The sequence below is a fragment of the Bubalus bubalis genome, chromosome 14 (assembly GCF_019923935.1).
Source record: "Bubalus bubalis isolate 160015118507 breed Murrah chromosome 14, NDDB_SH_1, whole genome shotgun sequence".
Classification (NCBI taxonomy): domain Eukaryota; kingdom Metazoa; phylum Chordata; class Mammalia; order Artiodactyla; family Bovidae; genus Bubalus; species Bubalus bubalis.
The window spans coordinates 15,971,568-15,994,689 of NC_059170.1; the positions used below are offsets into that span (position 1 = coordinate 15,971,568).

Here is a 23,122-nt window from a genome sequence, read left to right on the forward strand (position 1 = left end):
TGCCCTTCAGGGTAGCTAGCTTTCTCTTCTCTCACCTCACCGTTTTTTGCCTGTCGAACCCCTAACCCTGGCTAAACCCCACTCTCCACCTACTTTCCACCTGCACCCAGGCAGACATACAATTCTGGAGAAAAGAAAACACAACGATGTCTACCTAATGTGCCTGAAATTCATGGTCTCAAGTGGGCCCTTAAGGTTGCCTGCTAGCCTACATTTCCCTGCTTCTACCTCTTCCTCTTTCTTACTCTTAAGAGTTTGCCTCCTATTTCACTGAGGAAAATAGTAGCAGTCAGAGAAGACAGTTCCACATGCTCCCACCACATCTTCCTACCTGTCTGCATCTCTGCCCACATACTGGGCCTTGTGTCCAGTTCAGTTGCTCAGCCAAGTCCAACCCCATGGACTGCAGCACACCAGGCTTCCCTGTCCATCACCAACTCCTGGAACTTGCTCTGCATCTCTGGCCACATACTGGGCCTTGTGTTACTATGGATGAACTGCCCCTGAGCTTGTCTCTGATACCTTCCATTATCACCAATCCCTCTACTACTAAGCTTATGTCTCTAGCAATTCTCTCCTCATTCCTGGATGATCAGTCTCCCTGCTTTACTGTTTCATTCCTATCAGCATACAAATATGCAGAAATATTTTTCATCCTTCAAACAACCCTCTCTTAACCCTACATCCCTCTAGAGCTTCCTCCCCATCTCTCTCTCTCACGTTTATAGCATAAAGCCTCAAACGAGTTTTCTATACCTGCCATCTCCAGTCTTCCTCCCATTCTGTCTTGAATCCTGTCCAATCAGACTCATTCCTCATTGCTCAACCAAAACCTCTTGTCATGCTCATCATGAGGGACTTCCCTGGTGGGCCAGTGAATGAATCCACCTTCAGTCCCTGGTTAGGGAACCAAGTTGCCACATGCTGCTACAACTAGAGAATCTGCGTACCACTAAGGAAAGATCCTGCTAGACACAACTAAGACCCAATGCAGCCAAATTAATTAATTAATTAAAAGATCATCATGAGCTCCACAGTGCTAAATCTAATAGCTAATTTTCATGCCTCATTCCCTTTGTGTAAGAAGACATATGTACAACTGTAGAGTGTTCATAAATGTGAGAGGTTACCACTAGCATTGAAAAAACAATATACTTTTCAAATCAATGAATGTCCACTGCTACACAGATATCTCTGTTCATCCTCTCTCCTCAAACCCAGCCTGTTTGTGAAGTTTTTCAAGCCCAAGTGTGGGAACTTCTGTGTCCCTGTCCTGGTAAGCCAGCATCCAGAAGGGTCCAAGAGAGCACCCTTTTCATCCTCTTCCAAGATACCCACAAATTTCTGTATGTGATGAAAGCAAGGACCACTGTCTAGGGCTGTGTAACCCTAGAGCATATCAATCTCTCCATTGCCTGAGGTCAGAAGTGAGGATAACCACAGTCTTACCTGCTGAGTTGTTGTAAAAATGTGAAGCAGTATTTGACTTCCCCACTGTAAACTATATGAGGAGGACAGGGATGGAGTGGGGAGAAGAGAAGGACAGGTCAAGAGAACAGAAGAGGGGGCAGCCCTATTATATATGTCATCAGACAAACAAAGTGTGGGAAGAGAATGTTAGAGGAGCTATCCCAGGGCTCCATGCTGATTTCAAAAGCAACATTTGATAGGATGGAGGTCCTTTCTTTATTTTTGCTGTGCTGGGTCTTTGTTGTGGCACGCACGCTTTCTCAAATTGTGGTGCAGGGGCTTCTCTTGTTGCACACGCAGCATGGGCTTAGCTGCCCTGACGCACGTGGGATCTTAGTTCCCTGGCCAGGGATCAAACCCGCATCCCCTGGACTGGAAAGCAGATTCTCAACACTGGACCACCAGGAAGTCCCTGAAGGTCATTTTCAACCACTCTTATTTTCTTGATTTCATCCTGTTTCATCTTCTTGCAGTCTAGAAAAAGATACTTGCTCCATGGCTGAGCCCTCAGGCCTCCCTGTGATTCAGGGGCCAACCAGGCGAGGCCTCTGTGGTGGGGGCAGGGACGGGGAAGCCTCCCCTGCCATCTATCCCAGGCATCACCTCTTTGTGAATTCAAATCCTTATAGTTCAAGCAAGTTCATAGCAATGACCACAGCCACACCGAGCAGGTGTTATTAAAAGGAATTTAATTCATCTTAATTAAAAACTCTTTAACAGCGAATTCTGTCACAGGCCTTGGCAACTGGAAGCGACTCCAGGGGCACGCCCCTTTGGGATGTGGTTGAGCCACAGTCTCAAGTGGTCCACCACTGCCACATGTGGCAAGGAGCTTACCTGGAAGTTACTTCAATACAATATCAAAGATCTGCGAGGATTTTTTTGTTTTAAAAAAAGGTTTTAAATATATTAGACTCTCTTGATTGCCATTTTTACACAAAGCTGCTGATACAGTATACAGAGATTTAACTTTTTTTTTCACATAAAATACATTTTTCTTAAGTGTTCTCTGTACATCAGTGGCTTCTGGTCTGGTGAATTATTGCGGGGGGGCTGGGGATCTGCAGACTTTTCCTGGGTGCGCAGAGCCAGGCCCCGCACCTTGGCACTCACAGTGCCCATGGGAAGCAGGCCCTATGACCAACTGACCAACAAGAGACTCTTGTCGAGGGGTGCTTCTAGCGAAGGCAGTCACTTCTGCAAAGTCACCCACTGGCCACATGACCCTTGGCTCTTAGGTGCCCTGGGGGAGGGGAGGCTGTCCCCAGGTCACAATAGCAAGAGTTAAATAGAGTCCTTCTAGGCATTCTGTAAGAAGCGCGCTTCTGGAAAGCATCCCAGTATTCTGCTCTGGAAAAGCAAGTGGGAGAGAGAACTCCAGATCAAAAGGTATCTGATACCAATAACCAAAATGGGTCTCATGTTATGACAAGGCCAGCCAACTGGTGGGTAGGTCAGGGGACACAACCTTTTTAACTTTTCTAAGCCTGCTGAGATTGATCAAAATAGTACAGAGCAGTTTCATCAATGCTGCATAATCTGATGGAGCATTACATCCTGAACTCTTCAGAAGATCTAGGCTTAGGGTTCATTCAACTTCCTGGAGCTACTAGCCAGCAGCTCAGTCTCTGGTGGGAGTCACCAATTTTCAGGGTGGGAGCAAGGGCTGGAGCTCACATGGAGCTATGCAGCACATACTTTAGAAATAGTCTCCTTTAATCTGCCAGGAACTGCCACCAGACTGGGGTCTAACCAGGAGCTAGGCATCTGGTCGATCTTGCCAGGTTTCTCCGTGCTCCTTGCTCCATATCTGCCAGGAACAGAGGCAGACTTATGAGGAAAGGCCTCGATGTTAAAGCAGAAGCTCCTTTTCCTCCCACTATCCACTGGTGGGGCAGGAGGATTAGGTAATAAACGAGCAAGAGACAATGAGCTGAAGAACCTGAGTTGCATTTGGCAGCCAATTCCATGCCCCTTTTTCTTCCAGACACTGACTTCAAACTGCTGTTAGACAGTGCCCAAAAGATGCTGGCTGGAAGGCAGCTATCCTTGAAAGTTCCAGATAGACTTCAGATGGCATCTGCCTGGAACCCAAGACCCAGCATCTCCACCATTTAGTGGCAAATGTTATCCAAGGGTGGCCATTTCAGCAACCTCCAAACTAAAGGAATCCACAGTCCAGGGATTCTCAAGAGCAGAAAAGCACAGGGTTGATGGACCAGGACACAGCTTTTCTGTCTCTGAATCAAATGGGAGTTGCTGGTACTCATGGTCCTCCAAGGATGAGAACTGTAAAGAGCAGTGTCCTCACTCCACCTCATTCCTCCTTTATCCCCAGAGCCTAACACAGTGCCTGGTGAGCCTCAGCTACTCAATAAACTACAGAGTGAATAACTCAATGACCTTGGCCCCAGTTTGTCCCTCGACACCAAGGAGATCCACAGGGAAAGTTTCTTGATGGGAATGGTTTATCCCTGACTGAAAACATGAGTTAATGCCCAAAAGCCTGCAGTTGGCTCCTGTCAGGCAATCAGCTGGGACTCCCAGCCTTCTGGGTGGGAGACAGTGGCCCAGGAGCAGGAAGCAAGGGAGGAAGGAGGAAACAGCCAGAAGGACTCAGAGGGGGCAATAAATGCCTTCAGTCTCTGGTCTCTGAGCAAACAGATCTGAAAACCTGCACAGCTCTCTCCTAGGAGCGTGTGGCTTCCCTTGGGACCTCCCAGCTCACAGCTCAAGAGGAATTCCAGTGTCAGTCTCATCTGAACACTGTTTTTAAAGCCTAAAGGTATGTGTGTTTTGGATCATCCCTGCCCTGACCCAGTCATAGGATGAGATAAGAGAGCCAGCGCCATACCCCAGAGATGTGGCAGGCGTCACGCACACCTGTCTGCAGTCACCTGACCTGACTTTCCACTCTACACTGGATCCGCCCTGAAACTGGGGTGGGAGTGGTCTGATGCTGTGACTCTCCCTGCATCCAGGAGCCACCAGGGGCGAAGTGACTCCTGAGGCCCCTGCTCTCCGGTCCAGCTGCCCTGCAGCTGGTGAAGCATCAGCCAGAACCCTTGGAATCCAGCTCTGCCTCTGGGCTACAGGAGCCCTGGGGGCCACAGTGGAGGACTAGGACAAACAGCGGACCCCCTTACTAGCGCTGTGGCACAAGGGGCCCCCACCAGCCCCAACCTCTGGCCCAGATGTCTCGCAGGGAGAATTTCTCATAGGTTCAGAAAGAAAAGGGTTAAAGGGAACCCAGATTTGTCCCCCAAATTTCTGAATCTGGACCTCAGGGGCCCCCTTCAGAGCTCTAAAGAGGTAGTTTTAGAACAAGTAAAAGGCGCACGGAGCAGGAAACAGACCTGCAGCTAGTTAGTTACACCAGTAGGTTTTGGCCAAGCCCGTGGACAGCGTCCAACTCGTGGGCAACAATTTCAAAGGGCTCATGAGAGGACGCAGTGGAGAGGAGGCAGGCATCCTGCCCCTCGGAGTCTTCCCTCCCCAGCATCAGAAAGATTGGGGGCTGTGAAACTGTAAAGCTGGCGCAAGACCCAACTCCAGCACCACCACTGGAATGCAGAGCACGATGCTGGCCACAGGTGGGCACCTCAGATTTGCAGGCTTGGGCCGGAGCAGGATAGCAGCCCCTGGGCCAGACAGGAGCTCACAAGAGCCAACTGGCAAACCCATGCCACCGGGCATTCCTAAAAAAGCAAAGGTGGGCCGGGAGTCCTGAACATTCACTCTAGGAGAGGTGGGGGCCACAGCAGCCCTCCACTGCTCACTCCGATGGCTCAGTCTGAGGAGGACTGGGTGAGACAGGCTGGACTGAAACCATCTGACCAGTCACAAAGCTTGGTCAGGGCGCTGGGCTCTGTCATGCTGAACAGAGCTGTCTGCAGAAACTAAAAACATGAACTCACCTCTCTCCCTGGAAAAGCCCTTCCAACTGAAGCTTCTCCCTTAGCTTCACTTTTTTTCAATACCAGCCAGTAAAACCTAGTGATCATGATACCGTCTGTGAAAGAAAGCTAATTCACCGATCCCCCTCCCCAACCTGGAGTTTTACAGCCTAAAAGAATTATTTTATCCAACACACTTTTGAAAATGCTACCGTTGTTCCCTCTCCTCACCACATTTTGAAGCTTCCATCCAAGAGCAAAACAGATTTGGATTATTCCAGGAGCAGAATTACCAGGTGTTCTACTTTGGCCCCTGGGTGCTCACACAGCTGGCTCTAGGCATGGGCAAGGCTGTGGGGAGCAGGTCTACATCCATCTCATCCACTCGCTGTGGGTGCATCAAAGTGAAAGTGTTGGTCGCTCAGCTGTGTCTGACTTTTTGCGACCCCATGAACTGCAGCAGCCCACCAGGCTCCTCTGTTCATGGAATTCTCCAGGCAAGAATACTGGAGTGGGTTGCCATTCCCTTCTCCAGGGAATCTTTTGGACCCAGGGATCGAACCCCCATCTCCTGCATTGCAATCAGATTCTTTACCATAGCTCCCTCTGAACACAGAGAAGACGTCCTGCTCCCACCACACGGAGACGACAATACCAAGTCGTCGTAGGACTCCAGGCAAGATGATGGGTCTCAGGTTAGCAGGCCCCCTCCCCTGCTAAAGCCATGTTGGCAGTGGTGATAAAACTCTGAATCTTAACTTCAGTCCTCTTAGGAAGAGCTCACAAATTTTCAGTCCCACCTGCTTCCCATGAGCCCAACTGTGTCATCCCTACACAAGTTGACTGAGTGTGAGAGTGTGTGTGTGTGTGTTGATATGCGATGTGTGAGTACTGGTCCAGAGAAGCCTTGACCAACAACAGAACTGGAATCCCAGCTCGCCCTCCCAAAATCTGACAGCAGGATGAGACAGGAAGCCACGATGGGCCTTGTTTTTTGATGGCAGACAATGCAGCAAGAAGCAGAACCATGGGAAGTGGTGATGCTATAGGCAGCTGGCTGAAAGGTGGGTTCTGAGTTCCTCTGGAACGCAGAGTCCACCTCCCTCTTCCCGCCCCAGCTGCCCTGCCCCCCGCCCCCAGCAGGGCTGCTGGGCTGGCCTGGATTCCAGGGTCCCTCTCCCCAAGCATCTCTCTCCTCCATCCCACAGAGACTAGGAGATGCGGCAGCAGCCATGGACCTTCTCCTCCATCTCCTCTATGGGGGCCTTGAACTTCAGGAGTGGGGGGTCTCCACTGGAGACCGTGTAATACACTGAGGTCCCGTTGCTACTGTACGGAGAAGTTCTGCCTCCGATCAAGGGGGCCTTGCCTTCGCTGCTGCCCTCGCCCGTCCTGGACACACCACTGCCCAGGTGGGTGCTCAGGAAGGGGTGGCTGAGCAGCTTGGCCGCAGCCCGCTGCCTCTTCAGCTCCAGAAGCGTCTGGGGGCTCTGTTCCTTGTAGCCACTCCAGGATGGGGTGGCATCGGCCACGCCAGGGTTGCCATAGGCCATGCTGTAGTCGGGCACCTCGTGCACTTTCCAGACGTCCCCGTTACACAGCGCATACTGGTAGGTGCTGACCGGAGCCCGGAGGCCGTTCTCAACAGGCACGTCCATGTCGCTGTGTGGGATCTTGGTGGGAAACTCGGAGAGCAGCACGGGCTTCTCCAGCCTGGGGTTCTGAGGGTGAGAAGGACAACATCATCAGTTGGCTGGGGGATCTGAACTCCACCCCTACCTGCGCCTCTACTGAGGGCATGATTGCTTGAACCCGTCCTCTTCCATTTTCCCTACCTGGGTAATAAGACCTCCGTTTTCCTTTGGGGAATCTCACCAGTCATGGGTTTTGATAGACCCGACAGACTCCCATCTTTGCTCTGGGAGATAAACCTTGACCCCAGGACCTGGCCAATCAATAAACTCACTATTGGTATTGGTTCAGGAATTGGTTCCATGAAACTCAACCCTGGGACTTACTGCTAGAAAAACTGGGGAAGAGCAGCTCTGTTTCTGTAGGAACTGCAGGGGTGAGAATCATAAACTGTGGAGACAGCGCGTCAAAAGGTCTGCTTGGCTGTGAAACCAACATTAAGGAAGAGAGAGACGACAGAGACATTGCACCCTCGTGATACTTTTTTTTTTTTTTTCCAAAGATTCTTTGATGTGGACCATTTTAAAAGTCTCTACTACATTTATTACAACATTGCTTCTGTTTCTATGTTTTAGATTTTTGGCCTCGAGGCATGTGGGATCTTATCTCCCTGACCAGGAATTGAACCTGCACCCCCTGCATTGGAAGGTGAAGTCTGAACCACTGGACTGCCGGGGAAGTCCCCTGATGATATGTTCTGAGTCCCTGGATCCAGTTGGCCCAGACTTTCCAGTTACCCAAGCCAGTGCATTCTTTTTGTGTCTGTAAGTCAATCTTAGTTGGGCTTTTTGGTCACTGAGAATCCTCTCCCTATACTCCTGGGATATCTCTGCTCTAAATGGGAGAGGTTCTTACTCAGAGATCTTTTACACCCAGCAATCCCTGGGTAACAAGAGCTTTAAAAGGAGCTGCTACCTAGAAACTCTAAGGAAAAGGTGGATACATTTGACAGTGACAAAAATACAAAGCATACCAAAAATCACTATAAACAAGGTCAGAAGACACACAAAAAACTTTTTTTTTGGCCACATGACAGCATGTGGGATCTTAGTTCCCCAGTCCTTGCCCCCTGCAGTGGAAGCACAGAGTCTAAAACACTGGACCACCAGGGAAGTCCCCCCACTTATTTTTCTGTAAACCTAAAACTACTCAAAAAAATAAAGCCTATTTGTTAATAAATAAATAAATAAATGCAATGCCTGAGTCCGAAGCCTGGAGACTGATTTAATTAACTGATATTACAGTCCGGACATCAGGTTTTTTAAAAAACAAAAACAAAACACCTCCCCAAGGTGATTTTCTTGTACAATTTAGATCATGAACCACTGGTTGAAGAGACAGAGTTGTCTTATCACGGCTGTGCCTGCTCTCAGGAAGTCAGCTCTTCCAAAAGTGGGTACCACAGCCAGCCCTGGGGGCTATTAGTGCAGAGTCCTGTCAGAAATCTGACTTGGGAGTCAGGCTGAGCAAACACATCCTTAGATCAGTGGTTCTCAAATTCTTCATGCATCCGAATCCTCTGGAGGGCTGGTTAAAACACAGAGTGCTGAGTCCCAGCCCCAGCGTTTATGATTCAGTCCATCTCCTGTGGGGCCTGAGAACCTGCATTTCTCTTTTAATCGGAGGATAATTGCTTTACTATGTTGTGTTGGCCCCGCCCCCTTGAACCTCCCTCCCACCCCACCCCCATCCCACCCCTCTAGACTATCACAGAGCACCAGGTTGAGCTGGGCTTCCCTGGTGACTCAGACAGTAAAGAATCTGCCTGCAATGCGGGAGACCTGGGTTCAAACCTTGTGTTGGGAAGATCCCCTGGAGGAGGGTAATGGCAACCCACTCCAGTATTCTTGCCTGAAGAATCCCCACAGACAGAGGAGCCTGGAGGGCTGTACAGTCCATGGGGTCCCAAAGAGTTGAACATGACTGAAGTGGCTAAGCACACACTCATATCTTTGGGGTAGAAGGGCTGCCTGGAAGAGGGAATGTAGGAGCTTTCTGGGCTGACACAAATGCGTGTACTTTCACCTGAAGGTACACATTGGAAAGAGGTCATTGAAAAATTCGTTTAAGACTTCTGTAAGTTATACAAGTTACACCTCAATCACAAAGAAAAGATAATTAAAGCATATTGGGGAAGAATCTGAAATGTGATTTGACTTCAATCTGCAACTCTTTTCTTTCCTAACCCCCAGGCTTAGGTGGGTAGAGGCAGAACACAAGCTCCGAGTGTGCGGGCTCCATCCCAATCGGCGTTTCAGTGGGGATTCTCTCTTTTTAAAAAAACACTTTGTATCAAATCTTTTTTCTTTTTAACATTATTTGGCTGGGCTGGGTCTGTAGTTGTGGTTTATCCCCTGATCAGGGATCAAACTCAGGTCCCTTGCATTGGGAGCGAGGAGTCTTAGCCCTTGGACCACCAGGGAAGTCCCTCTTTTTGTTTTTTGTTTTTACTCTTTTTATTTTATACTGGAGTATGGTTCATTGGCAATATCGTGATAGTTTCAGGTGATGGCAAAGGAACTCAGCTGTACCTATCCATGGATCTATTCTCCCCCAAACTCCTCTCACAATGGAGATTCTTTAGAGCAGATGCCTTCACTCCTGCCCGCAAGACAAGCTCTCACGTGACCTCCTTGTTCACTCAGGGAAGCAGGGTCCCACTGAGACATTTTGTATCCCTCCAAGCAACACTGGCTAGAAATGTTTTCAGCTGCTCTTTGTGTGATGGTAGAACCACAAAGGCACACCACTGCTGGTATGGTCAGCCCCTCCCTTCTTGTGCCCAGCAGTTCTGCTCTGGCCCCAAACTTGTATACTCCACTCAGCAAGAGTACAGCCAGGCATGGACCTGAATGCAACAGTACTGAGTCAAATAGTGTCCCCCCGAAACTCACATCCACCCCACATCTCTGAGTGTGACCCTATTTGGAAGTAGGGTCTTCACACGTGTGATCAGTTACATTAAGATGAGGTCACACTGGACAAGGGTGGGCCCTAATCCAATGACTGGTGTCTTTCTAAGAGAAAACAGAGACACAGACCCACACACAAAGAAGGCCACATGGAGACAGAGGCAGAGATTGGAGGCACGCTAGCAAAAAGCCAAGGAATGCCCGAGATGTCAGAAGCTAGGAGACAGGAATGGAGCAGAGTCCCCTTCTGATATCCAGAAGGAACCAAGCCTGGAGACACCTTGATTTTTAGACTTCTGGCTTCCAGAACTGGGAGAAAAGACATTTGTCTCACTTCAAGCCACCTAGTTTGCGGTAATTCATTACAACAATTCTCAGAAAACAGTACAGCATCTTCTTAGGAAAGCGGTTTAATGCCCAGACCATTATCTACTCCTAGAGCCAGCTTCTTAGATGTTCTGCCAGCCCCTATACTTTTCAAAAATTTTCTTCCAACCCGATATCTCAACACAATTCTCAACATCTTGTTAGGTTTCCCCTAAAAGAGTTTTAACACCCTTCTCTCCCAGAGTTGCCGCCCTACTGAACCTTCTCCTCTGGGAAGCCAGAACAAACTCTCTCTTCTGCTGGAGCTCAAGCAGGCACATGGTGATCACTCACTCCCTGGAAGTTATGAGCCCCTACTGTGTGCCAATCACCCAGCTCTGACGTGAACACATCCTACACTCGCCTCAATAACCACGGTAGGCACCCCCATCAGACAGGATCCAGCTGGTTTAAGGGCGATGGCCAGCTGACCTCCCTCCGAAGGCTCTGAGATAAAGAAGCAACACCAGGCTGGGGTTCCATCTGTTCCCCTCCCACGGCAGTGGTCACTGGGGCCAGGTGGGAGGCAAGCTCTCACCGGGTCCTTATTCTCTTGGTCTGTCCTGGTCTCCCTGATGTCCCCGTTGTAGGTGGAGTTCCGCTGATCCTCGGATGCACTCCGCTGCTGCCAGAGTATAGCCTCTCCCTCATACTCCTTCCTGTACAGGTTGGTCCTGTCGGACAGGCTGGCTCGACGTACCACCTTCCTAAAGGGAGAGGGAGGTGCTGGGAGGCTGCTTCCAGGCTCCATGGGCAGGAGCATCCTTGGGCGCCCCTGGCTGTCCTGCCCCCAACTCACCCTCGGCTGCCTGCGCTGGACGTCCTCCTGCTCAAAGATGACTTATGCCTCAGTTGCGACTTCATGATCACGTCGTGCTTGTGTTTCAGCTCCAACAGCAGGACTTTGAACTCCTCCTCTTCACACAGGTCTGAAAGGGTGGAGGAGTCCATGGTAGGGGACAGAGAAGGGGCTGGTGATCCCCGAGGGCCCCCCAGACCCACTGAAAATTCATATCTTCTGGGGTGTGGGTGGAGGGGAGAAAGCAGTGCCAGCCTTATTTCCTGGGCTACAACCCAATCCTTAGAGGAGAGTAAGAAGAGGAAACCCCAGGTCCCATGCACAGTCCCCATTCATAGGTATGACTGAAGGATTCATACACCTTTGATCACTTCCAAGAGGAGTTATCAATTCTCCACTGATAGAAAATGTATCAAGAGAAACCAGAAGGTACCCCATAGAGCCCAAGCAAGACATTATGAAAAGAGCCTGAAATCATATATCCCCACCCACTCAATCCCTCTCATCCTTTAGTTCATCTGTCTACCTATTTGCTGAACCAGTCATCGTAGGTTCATCCTCTGCCCACCCATCCTCTTATTTATTCATCCATACATTCACCCACTTATCCATCCATTAATCTACCACCCATTAATTTATTCATCAAACTATCCATCTACCATCTATCCAACCGTATATTCAACCATTTATCCTCCACTCATCAAAAAAATCAATGAGTGCAGGTGTGGTCCTTCTGAACTTACCAATTGGCATCTCGTCCATGGACGTCCTAGCACTGAGACTGGCCCCATGGGACACCAACAGCTCTGCCATCTGCATCTGAAACACAGGAAGAAGCCCGGGTTCCCCCTGCCCATAGCTGAGAAAGCCTAGGAGTTGGAGACAGTGAGAGTTCAAAGCTTCTTAGGATGTGATCCAAAGAACAGTAGGGCAAAGCTGACTCCCAGGGAAGGCTCTGCCGTCTAAAGCCGGGAACTCCGGCAAATGCAATGGGCTTGACACCTCCTCCAGCGTGACTCAGCCATACCGAGGGACAGAAGGAGTCAGCTATAACTCCAGAGCTGTCAAGTGTTTAAAGAGGAATGGCGAAAGCTACAGAGATTTCTATCTGGGAAACAAGTAGAAAAACTCAAGACAGAAATGTGGGAAATTTTCTAATTTGGCAAATGGGATTGTCATCTTGTTAGGACACAACTTGACGATCCTTTTTGTAAACTCCGTAGGTCTTTTCACATCCTACACACTAGCTGTAGTCAACACCCTAAGTGGGTCAGGTGTTCTTTTGAACCAACTCCCAGCCCAAAGGTCATCAGGTTGGCCAGAAGCTGGCCTCTCTCACAGCACTGTGGGTGACAACTACCTGTCCCCAGAAGGCAGCAGCGTGCAGGGGCTCCCAGCCATCCCAGTCCTTCACATCCACGCGTACACCATGGTCCAGGAGGAGCTCAGCTGCCCGCAGGTATCCGTTGGCTCCAGCTATGTGCAGCTGAAGGAGAGGAAAGGGGTCAGCACTTCCCCTGGGGGCTAGTCCCTCATCTGGAAGCAGGATAGCCCATGCCCCGGCCCAAGGCCCAGATCATACTTGGGGCCAGTAGAATGGAATCAAAGGAGGTGAAGATTCCAGCCATGTTACAGAGCATTAGTAAGTCTGCAGTATGGAACTAGAAGGTAAGGGAGAAGGGGCTTCTCTTCTGTCTTCAAGCCCCTGTAGTTAAGGCATCAGCATTTATTGAGTGCTTACTCTGCACTGAGCCCTGTAGAAGGGGTCTCAGAGGTCCAACAGAACACAGCCCTGATGGCCAGATGCCGCGTCATCTGGGGGTCAGGTGGCTATAAGTTTCTGGCAAACAGAGGTTTTGGGGTTTTTTGTTTTTTTAATTTTCAGAAAAAAAAAAAAAAAAAACCAGGGTGTGATCTGGAACAGGCACACATGAAAACTGCTATCACTATCTGATTTATAAATGTTTGATGCTTGCCAACTATTAAGAATGACACACACAGCCAGCCAGATATTAAAAGCTGCAGGGCCAGGTACACAGCTGAGAATAAAAAGTTATGACTGGGAGAGTGATATTAATGGGTTTTTTGATTTTTTGTTTTACTAAAGTATGGTTGATTTACAATGTTTCAGATATATAGAAAAGCAATTCAGTTATTCATCTGCATATATTTTTTTCCAGATTTCCTTTCCCATTACAGGGGATTACAACTATAATTATGTTGAATATAGTTCTCTGTGCTACACAGTAGGACCTTGTTATTTATTATACAAATAGAAGTGATCATGTTAATAATAATAATAATGAGTTCATCACCAGAATCTATTGAGAGTTTACAGGCTCTGTGCTGAGCAGCTACATGCAGAATCTCATTTAGTCCTCCCAACAGCCCCCTGGGGAAGGTACGCCTCCCTGCTTCACTGGGAAGAACTGAGACCTAGTGTGTGCCCAGCCATGTGAGTGAAGCCACTCTGAGGCCAGCCCAAGAGGAGCAGACCCCTGTGTCTTCAGGACTGAGCCACAGACCCAGAGGAGCCCCATCCAGGGCGGGCAGTGTCCTGGCACAGCCTGGCCATAACTTCATCCAGTCTTCATGCAGCATCCAATCCAACTACCTGACTCAACTCTTGAGTGCTGGGCTGAGCAGGGACCCCTTTCTTAGAAAACAGCATGAGGCACAAAAACCTAAAAAAGAGAACTACTTCCACTGCTGGATATATATCCAAAGAAAATGAAAACACTAATTCAAAAAGATACAGGCACCCCAATGTTCATAGCAGCATCATTTACAATTGTCAAGACATGGCAGCAACCTAAGTGTCTGTCAACAAATGAATGGATAAAGAAGGTGTGGTATATATAGACAATGGAATACTACTCAGTCATATAAAAGAATGAAATAATGGCATTTGCAGCAACATACATGGACCTAGAGGGCATTATGTTTCATGAAAGAAGTCAGACAAAGACAAGTACTCTATGTTATCACTTACATGTGAATTTAAAAAATAAATGAATGTATGTAACAAAACAGAAACAGACTCACTAATAGAGAGAGGGAAGGGAGAGGGGAAAGATAGGGGTAGAGGGCTGAGAGACACAAACTACTATGCATAAAACAAATAAGCAAAATATATTGTACAGCACAAGAAAATATAGCCATTATTTTTTAATAATTTTTAATGGAGTATAATCTATAAAAAATATTGAATCACTGTATTATACACCTGAAACTAGTATATGATAAAGCAACTATACTTCACTGAAATAAACAAATAATCAATTTTAAAAGTTTTATTTAAAAAAAAGAAGAAAGGGGGATGAGGCAGAGGGTGGGACTCATGAACAGGGTGGGAGAAATCCAATGATCACATCTGGGCTACCAGATCAGGCCTGAGGGGCAGTGATAGGGTGGGACTCAGGAACAGGGTGGGAGAAATCCAATGATCACATCTGGGCTACCAGATCAGGCCTGAGGGGCAGTGAGGGAACTTGGTACTGCTGAGCCCTACCTGAAAAGCTGAAGATTCTGAGACCCTGAGTGCTCACAATCACATGGACCCCAAGCCTAGGACAGGATGGGCCCAGCCATGGGCAAGGTTGAGGGGGGCTTCCAAGGCCATGTTCTAGTTCTCAGTTTAGAGGCTGCAGAAGCAGACTTCCCCAATACTGAGCTGTATCATGCTATGAAAGCCTATGAAGAAAGATCAAGAAGGTTTCACTGACACTTGAATTGAAACAGTGAGTGAAGCTAATGAAGCAGATAGAGAGAAGATTCCATCATTCTCTGTCTCCAGTGTCTAGTAAAGCATGTGGCACAGAGGATGTGTATGTTGACGGAATGATGGATGGGTGAACCAATGGATGGATGGGCAGACCAATGAATGGATGGGTGGACCAATGGATGGATGGGTGAACCAATGAACGGATGGGTGGACCAATGAATGGATGGGTGGACCAATGGATGGATGGGTGAACTAATGGATGGATGGGTGAACCAATGGATGGATGGGTGGACCAATGAATGGATATACAGACCAATGGATGGATGGGTGAACCAATGAATGGATGGGTGAACCAATGAACTGATGGGTTGACCAATGGATGGATGGGTGGACCAATGGATGGATGGGTGAACCAATGGATGGATGTGTAGACCAACGGATGGATGGGTGAACAAATGGATGGATGGGTGGACCAATGGATGGCTGTGTAGACCAATGGATGGATAGGTGAACCAATGAATGGATGGGTGGAGCAGTGGATGGATGGGTGGACCAATGGATAGATGGGTGAACCAATGGATGGATGGGTGGACCAATGGGTGGATGCGTAGACCAATGGATGGATGGGTGGTCCAATGGATGGATGGGTGAACCAATGAATGGATGGGTGGACAAATGAACTGATGGGTGGACCAATGAATGGATGGGTGGACCAATGGATGGATGGGTGAACTAATGGATGGATGGGTGGACCAATGGATGGATGGGAGGACCAATGGATGGATGCGTGAACCAAAGATGGATGGGTGAACTAGAGGATGGGTGAACCAAAGATGGATGGGTCGCTGGGGTGTCTGGGCTCTGAAGTCAGGGAACCAGAAGAGAGGCTGTTGCATCAACATCAGGGACAGACAATGAAACAAGGCACTGAGGTGGGAGAGGGTACACCCAGGCAGGAGAATGAACAGTGCAAAGCAAGATGGCCTGGATGAGTGGATGAATGTGGCACCTGTCTTGAAGCAGGAGACACCATGGGAGGAGGTGGAAATAATGAACTCAGAATGGACACCTGTAGCATGAGGTAAAGGAGAAGCTTGGAGACAGAAGAGGTGAACGGCAGAGCCAAGCCTCCCCAACCCATAGCTCCCAACTCCCAGCCCCAGCTTCTCAAAGCAGCTGATCCCTGCTCTGCTAACTCTCCACATTCCAGGGGGAACCCTGTCCCCAAAAAGGGGAGGAAGTCCAAGGCTACGGACAGGCCCCCACTGTGTAGGCTTGACCTCCACCCAGTGCTGGCCCCGTTCAGCTCCAGCCAGTCTGGGTTCTGGTCCCGACCCCCCAGCCCAATCCAGCCTGGCCCCTCTCCTCACCAGTGTGGCCCCCTGGGCATCCACCCAGTCAAGGTCCTGGCCAGCTGCGATCATACAGTGAATGTCCGAAATCATCTGCTGCTCGGGAGCTGCCCGCATCTCGTTGATTTTCTCCTGGGTGATGCCTGCAGTGGGGGAGAGGGGGACTGAGTCAGCATTCCCAGGCAGAGAACCCCTGGGGGAGGGGAGGGAGGGCAGAGGGGGCAGGTATGACTTCTCTTTCCTAGGGTCTGCCGTCAAGGGGGTAGACAGACGTGCTCAGAGATCATTTCTCCCAGGCCCAATGAAAATGAATACCACGTGTTGGGCCACGAACAAGAGCCTGGAACCCAGTTGGCACTGTATTAATATCAATGACTGTTACATACACAGCTCTTCTACCTGGCAGTCCCGACCACCCACCTACCCACCTCCAGCTGCTCAAATTCCTGGCTCCGTCTCATCCTTTAGGTCCAGCCTGGATCACCTCCTCAGCTGGCCTCCCCTGCCTGCTCTATCTGACCAGGTCTCTGTTCATTTCTTCCACTTCATCCACAGCTGTGTTTGCAGCACCAGGCACCAGACACGCTCAGTGAATCTCTATCACGGCCACGACTGAATTACTGAATATATCACTTCTGAATGGAGAGCTGAATAAATCGAGGTGGAGGGACTCAGAGACACATTTTCAAGCCTGAATCTCTGGCTAAAATTTAAGTGTTACTGGCAGCTACTAAGGAGAGAGTGATTTGCTCTGAAAAAAAGGTCCATGAGAGCAAGCATTCTTGGATAGAACTCAGGGAAGGTCTGTAAACTTGAAAGGAGAAAAAGAATGATCTATTTTCACTAACTTTTTATTTGTTTAATTTTTATTTGTCTCTTTTTGGCTGTGCTGTGTCTTTGTTGCTGGGTGCGGGCTTTCTCTGGTTGTGGCGAGCGGGATCTACTCTCTAGTTTCAGTGTCTAAACTTCTCAATGTGATGGCTTCTTGTGTTGGAGAGCAGGGGCTCTGGGGCACAGGGGCTTAGTTGTTCAGGGGCATGTGGAATCCTCCTGGACCAGGGATCAAATCCACATCCCCTGCCTGCCAATGCATTCTTGGATTCTTATACACTGGACCACCAGAGAAGTCCTATTTTCACTAACTTTTCAATGAGATATAGCATTTCCTGCTAGTCCAAATTCACAGTAGAATTGGCAGTGCCCATGACTTTGTCACCAACAGAAACTATAGGTATTTTCACATCATATTATCTTATTGTTTCATGAATCAATGAAGTTTCTATATTACACATTTAAAAGTATTTGGTGAGCCTTACTTTAATAGCAGTGGTTTCCTTTATAATCCTATGGCTTTGACAACTCCATTTAAAAGTACAGAAGGGGTGGGTTCATAGATTCACCAGACTGGCACAAAAATTATTAGCAAGTTCTACAGAAAGTGGACAGGGAAAGCTCCAGAGCCAGGGAATGGACAGGCTAAAAGGGAGGTTCCTGCAGCTATCTGGGCAGAAACACAAGGGCAGAGATGAGGGGAGGACCTCAGACTGCAGTCCAGGGTCTGGATTTGAGATATATTTCTAAAGAGGAGGCCTTTCAGGAGCATGTACTGGGGTGGCGGGGGCGGGCTGGTCTCTGCTGTATTTGTTTCCTCTCTGAAGCTCATTTGTGAGCCGAGAACAGCCCACATCTTGTTTATCTGGGGTCCCTGGCAGCCCAAGCGGTGCCTGGCACAGAGCAGGCAGCCGTGAATGTTCTTGACTTTGTATTTTCCCAAATGGGAATATATCTTTATTGTGAATGTTTTGAATTGAACTGTCACAGTTGATGAAGAGACGGGGCCAGCTGAGGCTGCCCATGCGTGTGGGCGACACAGATGACAGCCACGCCCCTCCTTGTGCACAGCTCGTTTTCCAGGCTTGTTCTGTGTTCACATCTTGTCCGTCACATGGGTAACAACCATCGTGGGGTCCCGTTCCAGTTCCTGAGCACTAGGCGATGGGCACGTCTCTAGGTAACTTGTTCACCTGCACTGATCTGAGAGATGTTCGCCACAGCCCCACACCCAGCCCACTTCACAGCCGGCGGCCCTGTCCTTACCCTGGTACGCCATGCACGTCTCGATGACATCCAGGGTGGGCTCATCCTCACAGAGGTCATAGGGCATGTTCCCATCGGAGTTGACAGCGAGCAAGTCGGCTCCACTGCAGAGAGAGGACCAGGGTGAGGGCCAGGAACGTGCAGAGGGTTGGTCTGACTGCCTCCACTGTCCAGCCTCTCACCCACACCCTGCTGTGCACCCCAACACCCACAACCCAACTACGGTGCAGCCCAGCAAGGACTGCATCTCCAGGATCTCAGGGGTCCTGGGGGGGAAGGGGCCACAGTCCCAGGAGAGCTGTGCCACTTTCCCCAGCTTCCTCCTCTGTTGAACCAGCAGGTGGGCAGTTGAGGATAGATGTCAAATAAGAAAAGACAAAATTAATGGTGGTAGCACTACTTCCCAAGCATCTGCTAGGAGCCAGGCTTGATCTAAGCCCTTTACATCATCTGATATAATCCTCATAATAGTCTTCTTGGTTCAGTATTATTGGCCCCATCTCACTCAAGGGAAAACAAGATTCAGACAGGGTCAGTTACTTGTCTGAGGTCACACAGCTAGGATGTAAGAGGTTCAAGACGGAAACCCGGCTCTTTCATGGGCCAGCTCTTTTTACTTTTCCCTGTCCTATTTCAATATTAGACCAAGTGCAGAAACACCCAGGATACCCCCAATTCCTCCTCTAAGTCCCTGCCCCAAAGGGAAACCAGGACGAGGCAGGAGAGACCCTTGGGACCCCGTGGGAGAATTCCCTTTTGGGGCCAGTGGCTCCCAAATGCATGGTCCTGGGCTGCCCTGTGGCAGAATCACTCAGATGCCACTGAAATAAAATGAAGCTTCCTGGGCTCCACTCTAGACCTCCTGAAACAGAGTCTCTCAAGAGGATGGGGCGGGGTTGAGGATTACACATTTTAAACCCATGATTCTGGTACAGATTGGCGCTGGGGATTGGTACCATGCTGGTATCCTCTCCCTTTTCCTCTCGCATCACCTCTGATTGAATGGTAGCCATCTGATGCCCCTGCAGACTTAGCCACACCCAGGTGTTCATCAGAGGTGTGGGCATCGGCCACCTGCCAGTCCTCTGGCCTAACAGCCCTCCCCTGGGACCTCTCTGAGCTCCTGTGTGCTCTTGGGTAAGCTAATCCACCTCTCTGAGCCAGGGAAGCATCTCTTATCACCCGAGTAGCCACCCAATGGGCCCTGGCTGCTCTGCTGAGACCTCCGCCAAAGGCCACTTGCCCTTGGCCGCTATACCTGAATCCCTGTGCTCAGATGCTTTCCTGGGACTCCAGCCACCATTGATCTAACTTTGTCTCAGTTCTGGGACTGAAATCACCTGATTTCCTGCTGAGTTTCTCAGGACTTTTGTGTCCCTGAGTGTTCAGTGCCCAGCACAGGGCTTGGCCCAGCTCAAAAGCCCACCAATCATTAGATGAATTCAATGAAATACACTTGAAATTCAAGATTGCCTCTTCCCTGTGTTTGCAGAGCCTAAGCAGACTGGAAAGAAGTTCCGGATGGGGGAAGACTGTTCAGAACTCTACAGAGGGAAATGGCCTTATTCCTGGAGAAGACATTGCTACATGGTGTCCCCCAAAGTAGGTTCTGCCCCAAAGAAAAGCATGTGGATGGGATTTGAGGGGGCAGAGCCAAGGAAAAATGTCTGCTTTTTCATAGCAAGAAAAACGGCAACAACACATAATTATGGAGATGAATACAGACTCGTGGGGACAGACAGAGAAAAAGAGATGAAAAGAAAGAGAATCATACCCTGATACAAAGTCAGAGACACTATAAGAAAACTACAGACCAATATCCCTTATGAACAGTGATGCAAAACTCCTCAAGAAAATACTAGCAAACCAAATTCAGCAGCATAGTAGAAGGATTATATGCCATGGCCAAACGGGATTTATTCCTGGAATGCATAGATGGTAAACTGTGCTGCGTATTTTATGACCATCATGTCGGGAGAAAGGAAGAGAACGAAAAGAGAGAGAACGTGAATTAAGAGAGACACAGGGGAAAAGACAAAATGAGATCAAGGAGGAAAGAAGAGACAGAGAGGGAAAACAGGAGAGAAAGACACAGGGATGGAAAGGGAATGTGGGAAGAAAAGGGACAGGCAGCAAAGAGACAGGAAAAAAGAGAGAGATGAAAGTCCCCCTATAAACACACCAAAAACAAGGACCCGGAAAAACACCAAAGGCGCACTCATGGCTGATTCATGTCAGTGTATGGTAAAACCCACTACAATGTTGTAAAGCAATTAGCCTCCAATTAAAATAAATAGATAAACCGAAGGCGGAGGGAAGGCTGCTCCTGGGGAGAGAGGGGCACGTACTACTGAACGAGGATTTTCACCAGGTTAATGTGGCCGCAGGTGGCCGCGGCGTGCAGGGGCGTCCACAGCTCGTTGTCCTTGGCGTTCACGTTGGCACCGTGCGAAAGGAGCAGCTTGACAATTTCCTCAAAGTTGTCGATGCAGCACTGCAAGGTGGACACAGGCAGGGTCAGCTCCGGGCAGGTCACGATGAGGGCACACCCAGTTCCCGACAAGGACAACGGAGCCAAGCTGCCTGGGTTTGACTCCAGCTCCGTTACGTGCGTGCTGTGTGATCACGGGCAAGCCACGTAACCTTTCTGGGCCTGTTTCCTTGTGAGTAAGTTAATAATGTACAAGATAAAAATATAAAAGCAATATAAAGAATAAAGTCAGCTGTAAGATGCTTCACAAATGTTGGGGGAATGGGTAGAAATTTCGAACGAGGCTTTAAAACCTTTCCTTTTTAATTTCGGAAGGCTTTCTTCAAACAAAACTGTAAGAAGAACTTTAAGTTAGATAGCCAATAAATTCAAGCAGGGAGGCTCAGGCTAAATGAAGCTGGGGTGTGTGTGTGTGGGGTCCCCCTCCCCATCAGTGGCCTCCCTAGATTATAGCTTAAAACCTCTGACTTAGGAATTTCTGACCCAGAAGCCAGTTCTTGGGGAAGTCCCGAATAATTAAGCCTCCCCCTAAAAACCCAGCTCCACCCAAGGGCTCTACTGGGTGCTGACAGAGTCCCTGCGAGGAGAGAGCCATGTCTGTCCTCCCGCTTGACCACATGTGGGTCAGCCCCAATGAGAAGGCAGCTCGCAGAGAGATACTGGGCTCCAAAAGCCACTGGAGCCCCCCAAACTCCAGTGAGGGAGAGTGAAAGATTCCAAGGGGACACAGGGAGCTCAAGCTGGGGCCATGAGCAGAGAGAGGTGAGGATAGAGGAGGCAGAAGACGGGGATCCACTTTGCAGGCTGCAGGAAGGATCTCAGATGACCGCCGGAGAAACCAGCAGGGGACAGGGCAGCGGACCTGTGGCTCAGAACTACCCATCCAGGGACGGCTCTGCCCTCAGTGCATGGGAGACGCTGCAGAGTTATACTCAGAGGAGCAGCACCTCTGAGTATTTTTTTTTTTTAATCCCTCCTCCAGCTGCATGCGGAGAACAGACTTCGATCACAAGCTTCTGGAGGGAGAAGAGGGAGAGTGAAGAACTATGTCAAAATCACCCCCATTTAAGAGATGATGGCAGCCCGACCTACAGAAGTGACTGCAGGCATGGGGAGAAGTGACTGGATGCTAGCAGAAAGAGCTGGGGCACCTGTGGGAGCCCAGGGCCTCAGGGGGGTGTGGGGACGGGGTGGCACCACGGCCCCCACCCCCATTCCCTGCAGAACCAGGGGTCAGAGGGACGTCCTCGGTGGTCCAATGGTTAAGACTCCAAGCACCCAATGCAGGGGACCTGGGTTCATTCCCTGGTCAGGGAACTAGATCCCTCATGCCACAACTAAAAGATCCTGCATTCCACAAGTAAGACCTGGTGCAGCCAAATACATACTTACATACAACCAAATACATACATCCATACGTACCACACACATACATACCAAATACATACATGCATACGTACCAAGCACACATATACATACCAAACACACACATACATACCAAATACATGCTTACACACATAACAAATACGTACATACATACCAAACACACACATACATACCAAATACACACATAACAAATACATGCATACATACATACATACCAAATACATACATATATATTTAAAAAAGAAAAAAAGAATCGGGGGTCAGCCCTGGACATATGAGACATATAGGAAATGAGCAGAGATGGTGCCAGGTTCTCTTTATGCACCATCTGACCTGGGGCTGGCTGGGTCTGGGGGCATCTCTCCAGACAGGAGAGGCAAGGGTGACCCAGTGGAGCAGAGCACTGCCTCAGGTGGTCGAGAGAAACATGCAGTGGCATGGTATCGCCAGCAGAGGGCGCCAAAAGCACCAGAGTGAGGCAGTCTGGAAAGGCGAGGGTCCCCAGGTGGGTGGTCACTGGCAGATGAGTTTGGGATGGCTTGGTCTATAGGAGGAGCCAGGAGCAGCCCAGACTGTGGGGTGAGGGGACAGGAGGGCCAGAGATCCCACCACGAGGGGCTGCAGAAATAAGGCAGGGCGGTGGACAGGTGGAGCGATTACGCACATAGAATTGCAGTCGTGTGAGAAAGATGCCCAGGGGCTGGGCCAGTTTGCAGCTGGGAAACTCGACCTGAGTACGGGCTGGGTTGGGACCTGGGTGCAGGAGTGCAGTGGGGGCTGGTACGTGGTGGAGGGGGGCAGCGTCCTCGCCCGCATTCCCCAAGGTGGGCCATGGCACCTGGCACCGATGACTCCTCCCGCCCCCTCACTTCCCACGTTCAATCCATCACCGGCTGTGGATCGCGTCTCCTGACTGCTGTCCCCATCCCCACTGCCC

At 49.5% G+C, this 23,122-nt stretch overlaps 1 protein-coding gene across 2 annotated transcripts in view; it reads right to left on the reverse strand.

Moving 5' to 3' along the window:
- Positions 1-2,142: 2,142 nt before the first annotated feature.
- The window catches only part of PPP1R16B (protein phosphatase 1 regulatory subunit 16B), a 107,724-nt gene continuing 86,744 nt past the window's right edge, over positions 2,143-23,122 (reverse strand). For both annotated transcript variants that reach the window (XM_025263476.3, XM_006065911.4), the window contains exons 4-11: positions 20,657-20,802; positions 18,309-18,412; positions 16,230-16,354; positions 12,496-12,621; positions 11,879-11,954; positions 11,136-11,265; positions 10,875-11,043; positions 2,143-7,087 (exon numbers count right to left, since the gene is read on the reverse strand). In XM_025263476.3, the coding sequence (XP_025119261.1) occupies positions 6,578-7,087; positions 10,875-11,043; positions 11,136-11,265; positions 11,879-11,954; positions 12,496-12,621; positions 16,230-16,354; positions 18,309-18,412; positions 20,657-20,802 (1,386 nt within the window). In that variant the 3' untranslated portion in view covers positions 2,143-6,577. The remainder of the gene's footprint in view (positions 7,088-10,874; positions 11,044-11,135; positions 11,266-11,878; positions 11,955-12,495; positions 12,622-16,229; positions 16,355-18,308; positions 18,413-20,656; positions 20,803-23,122) is intronic.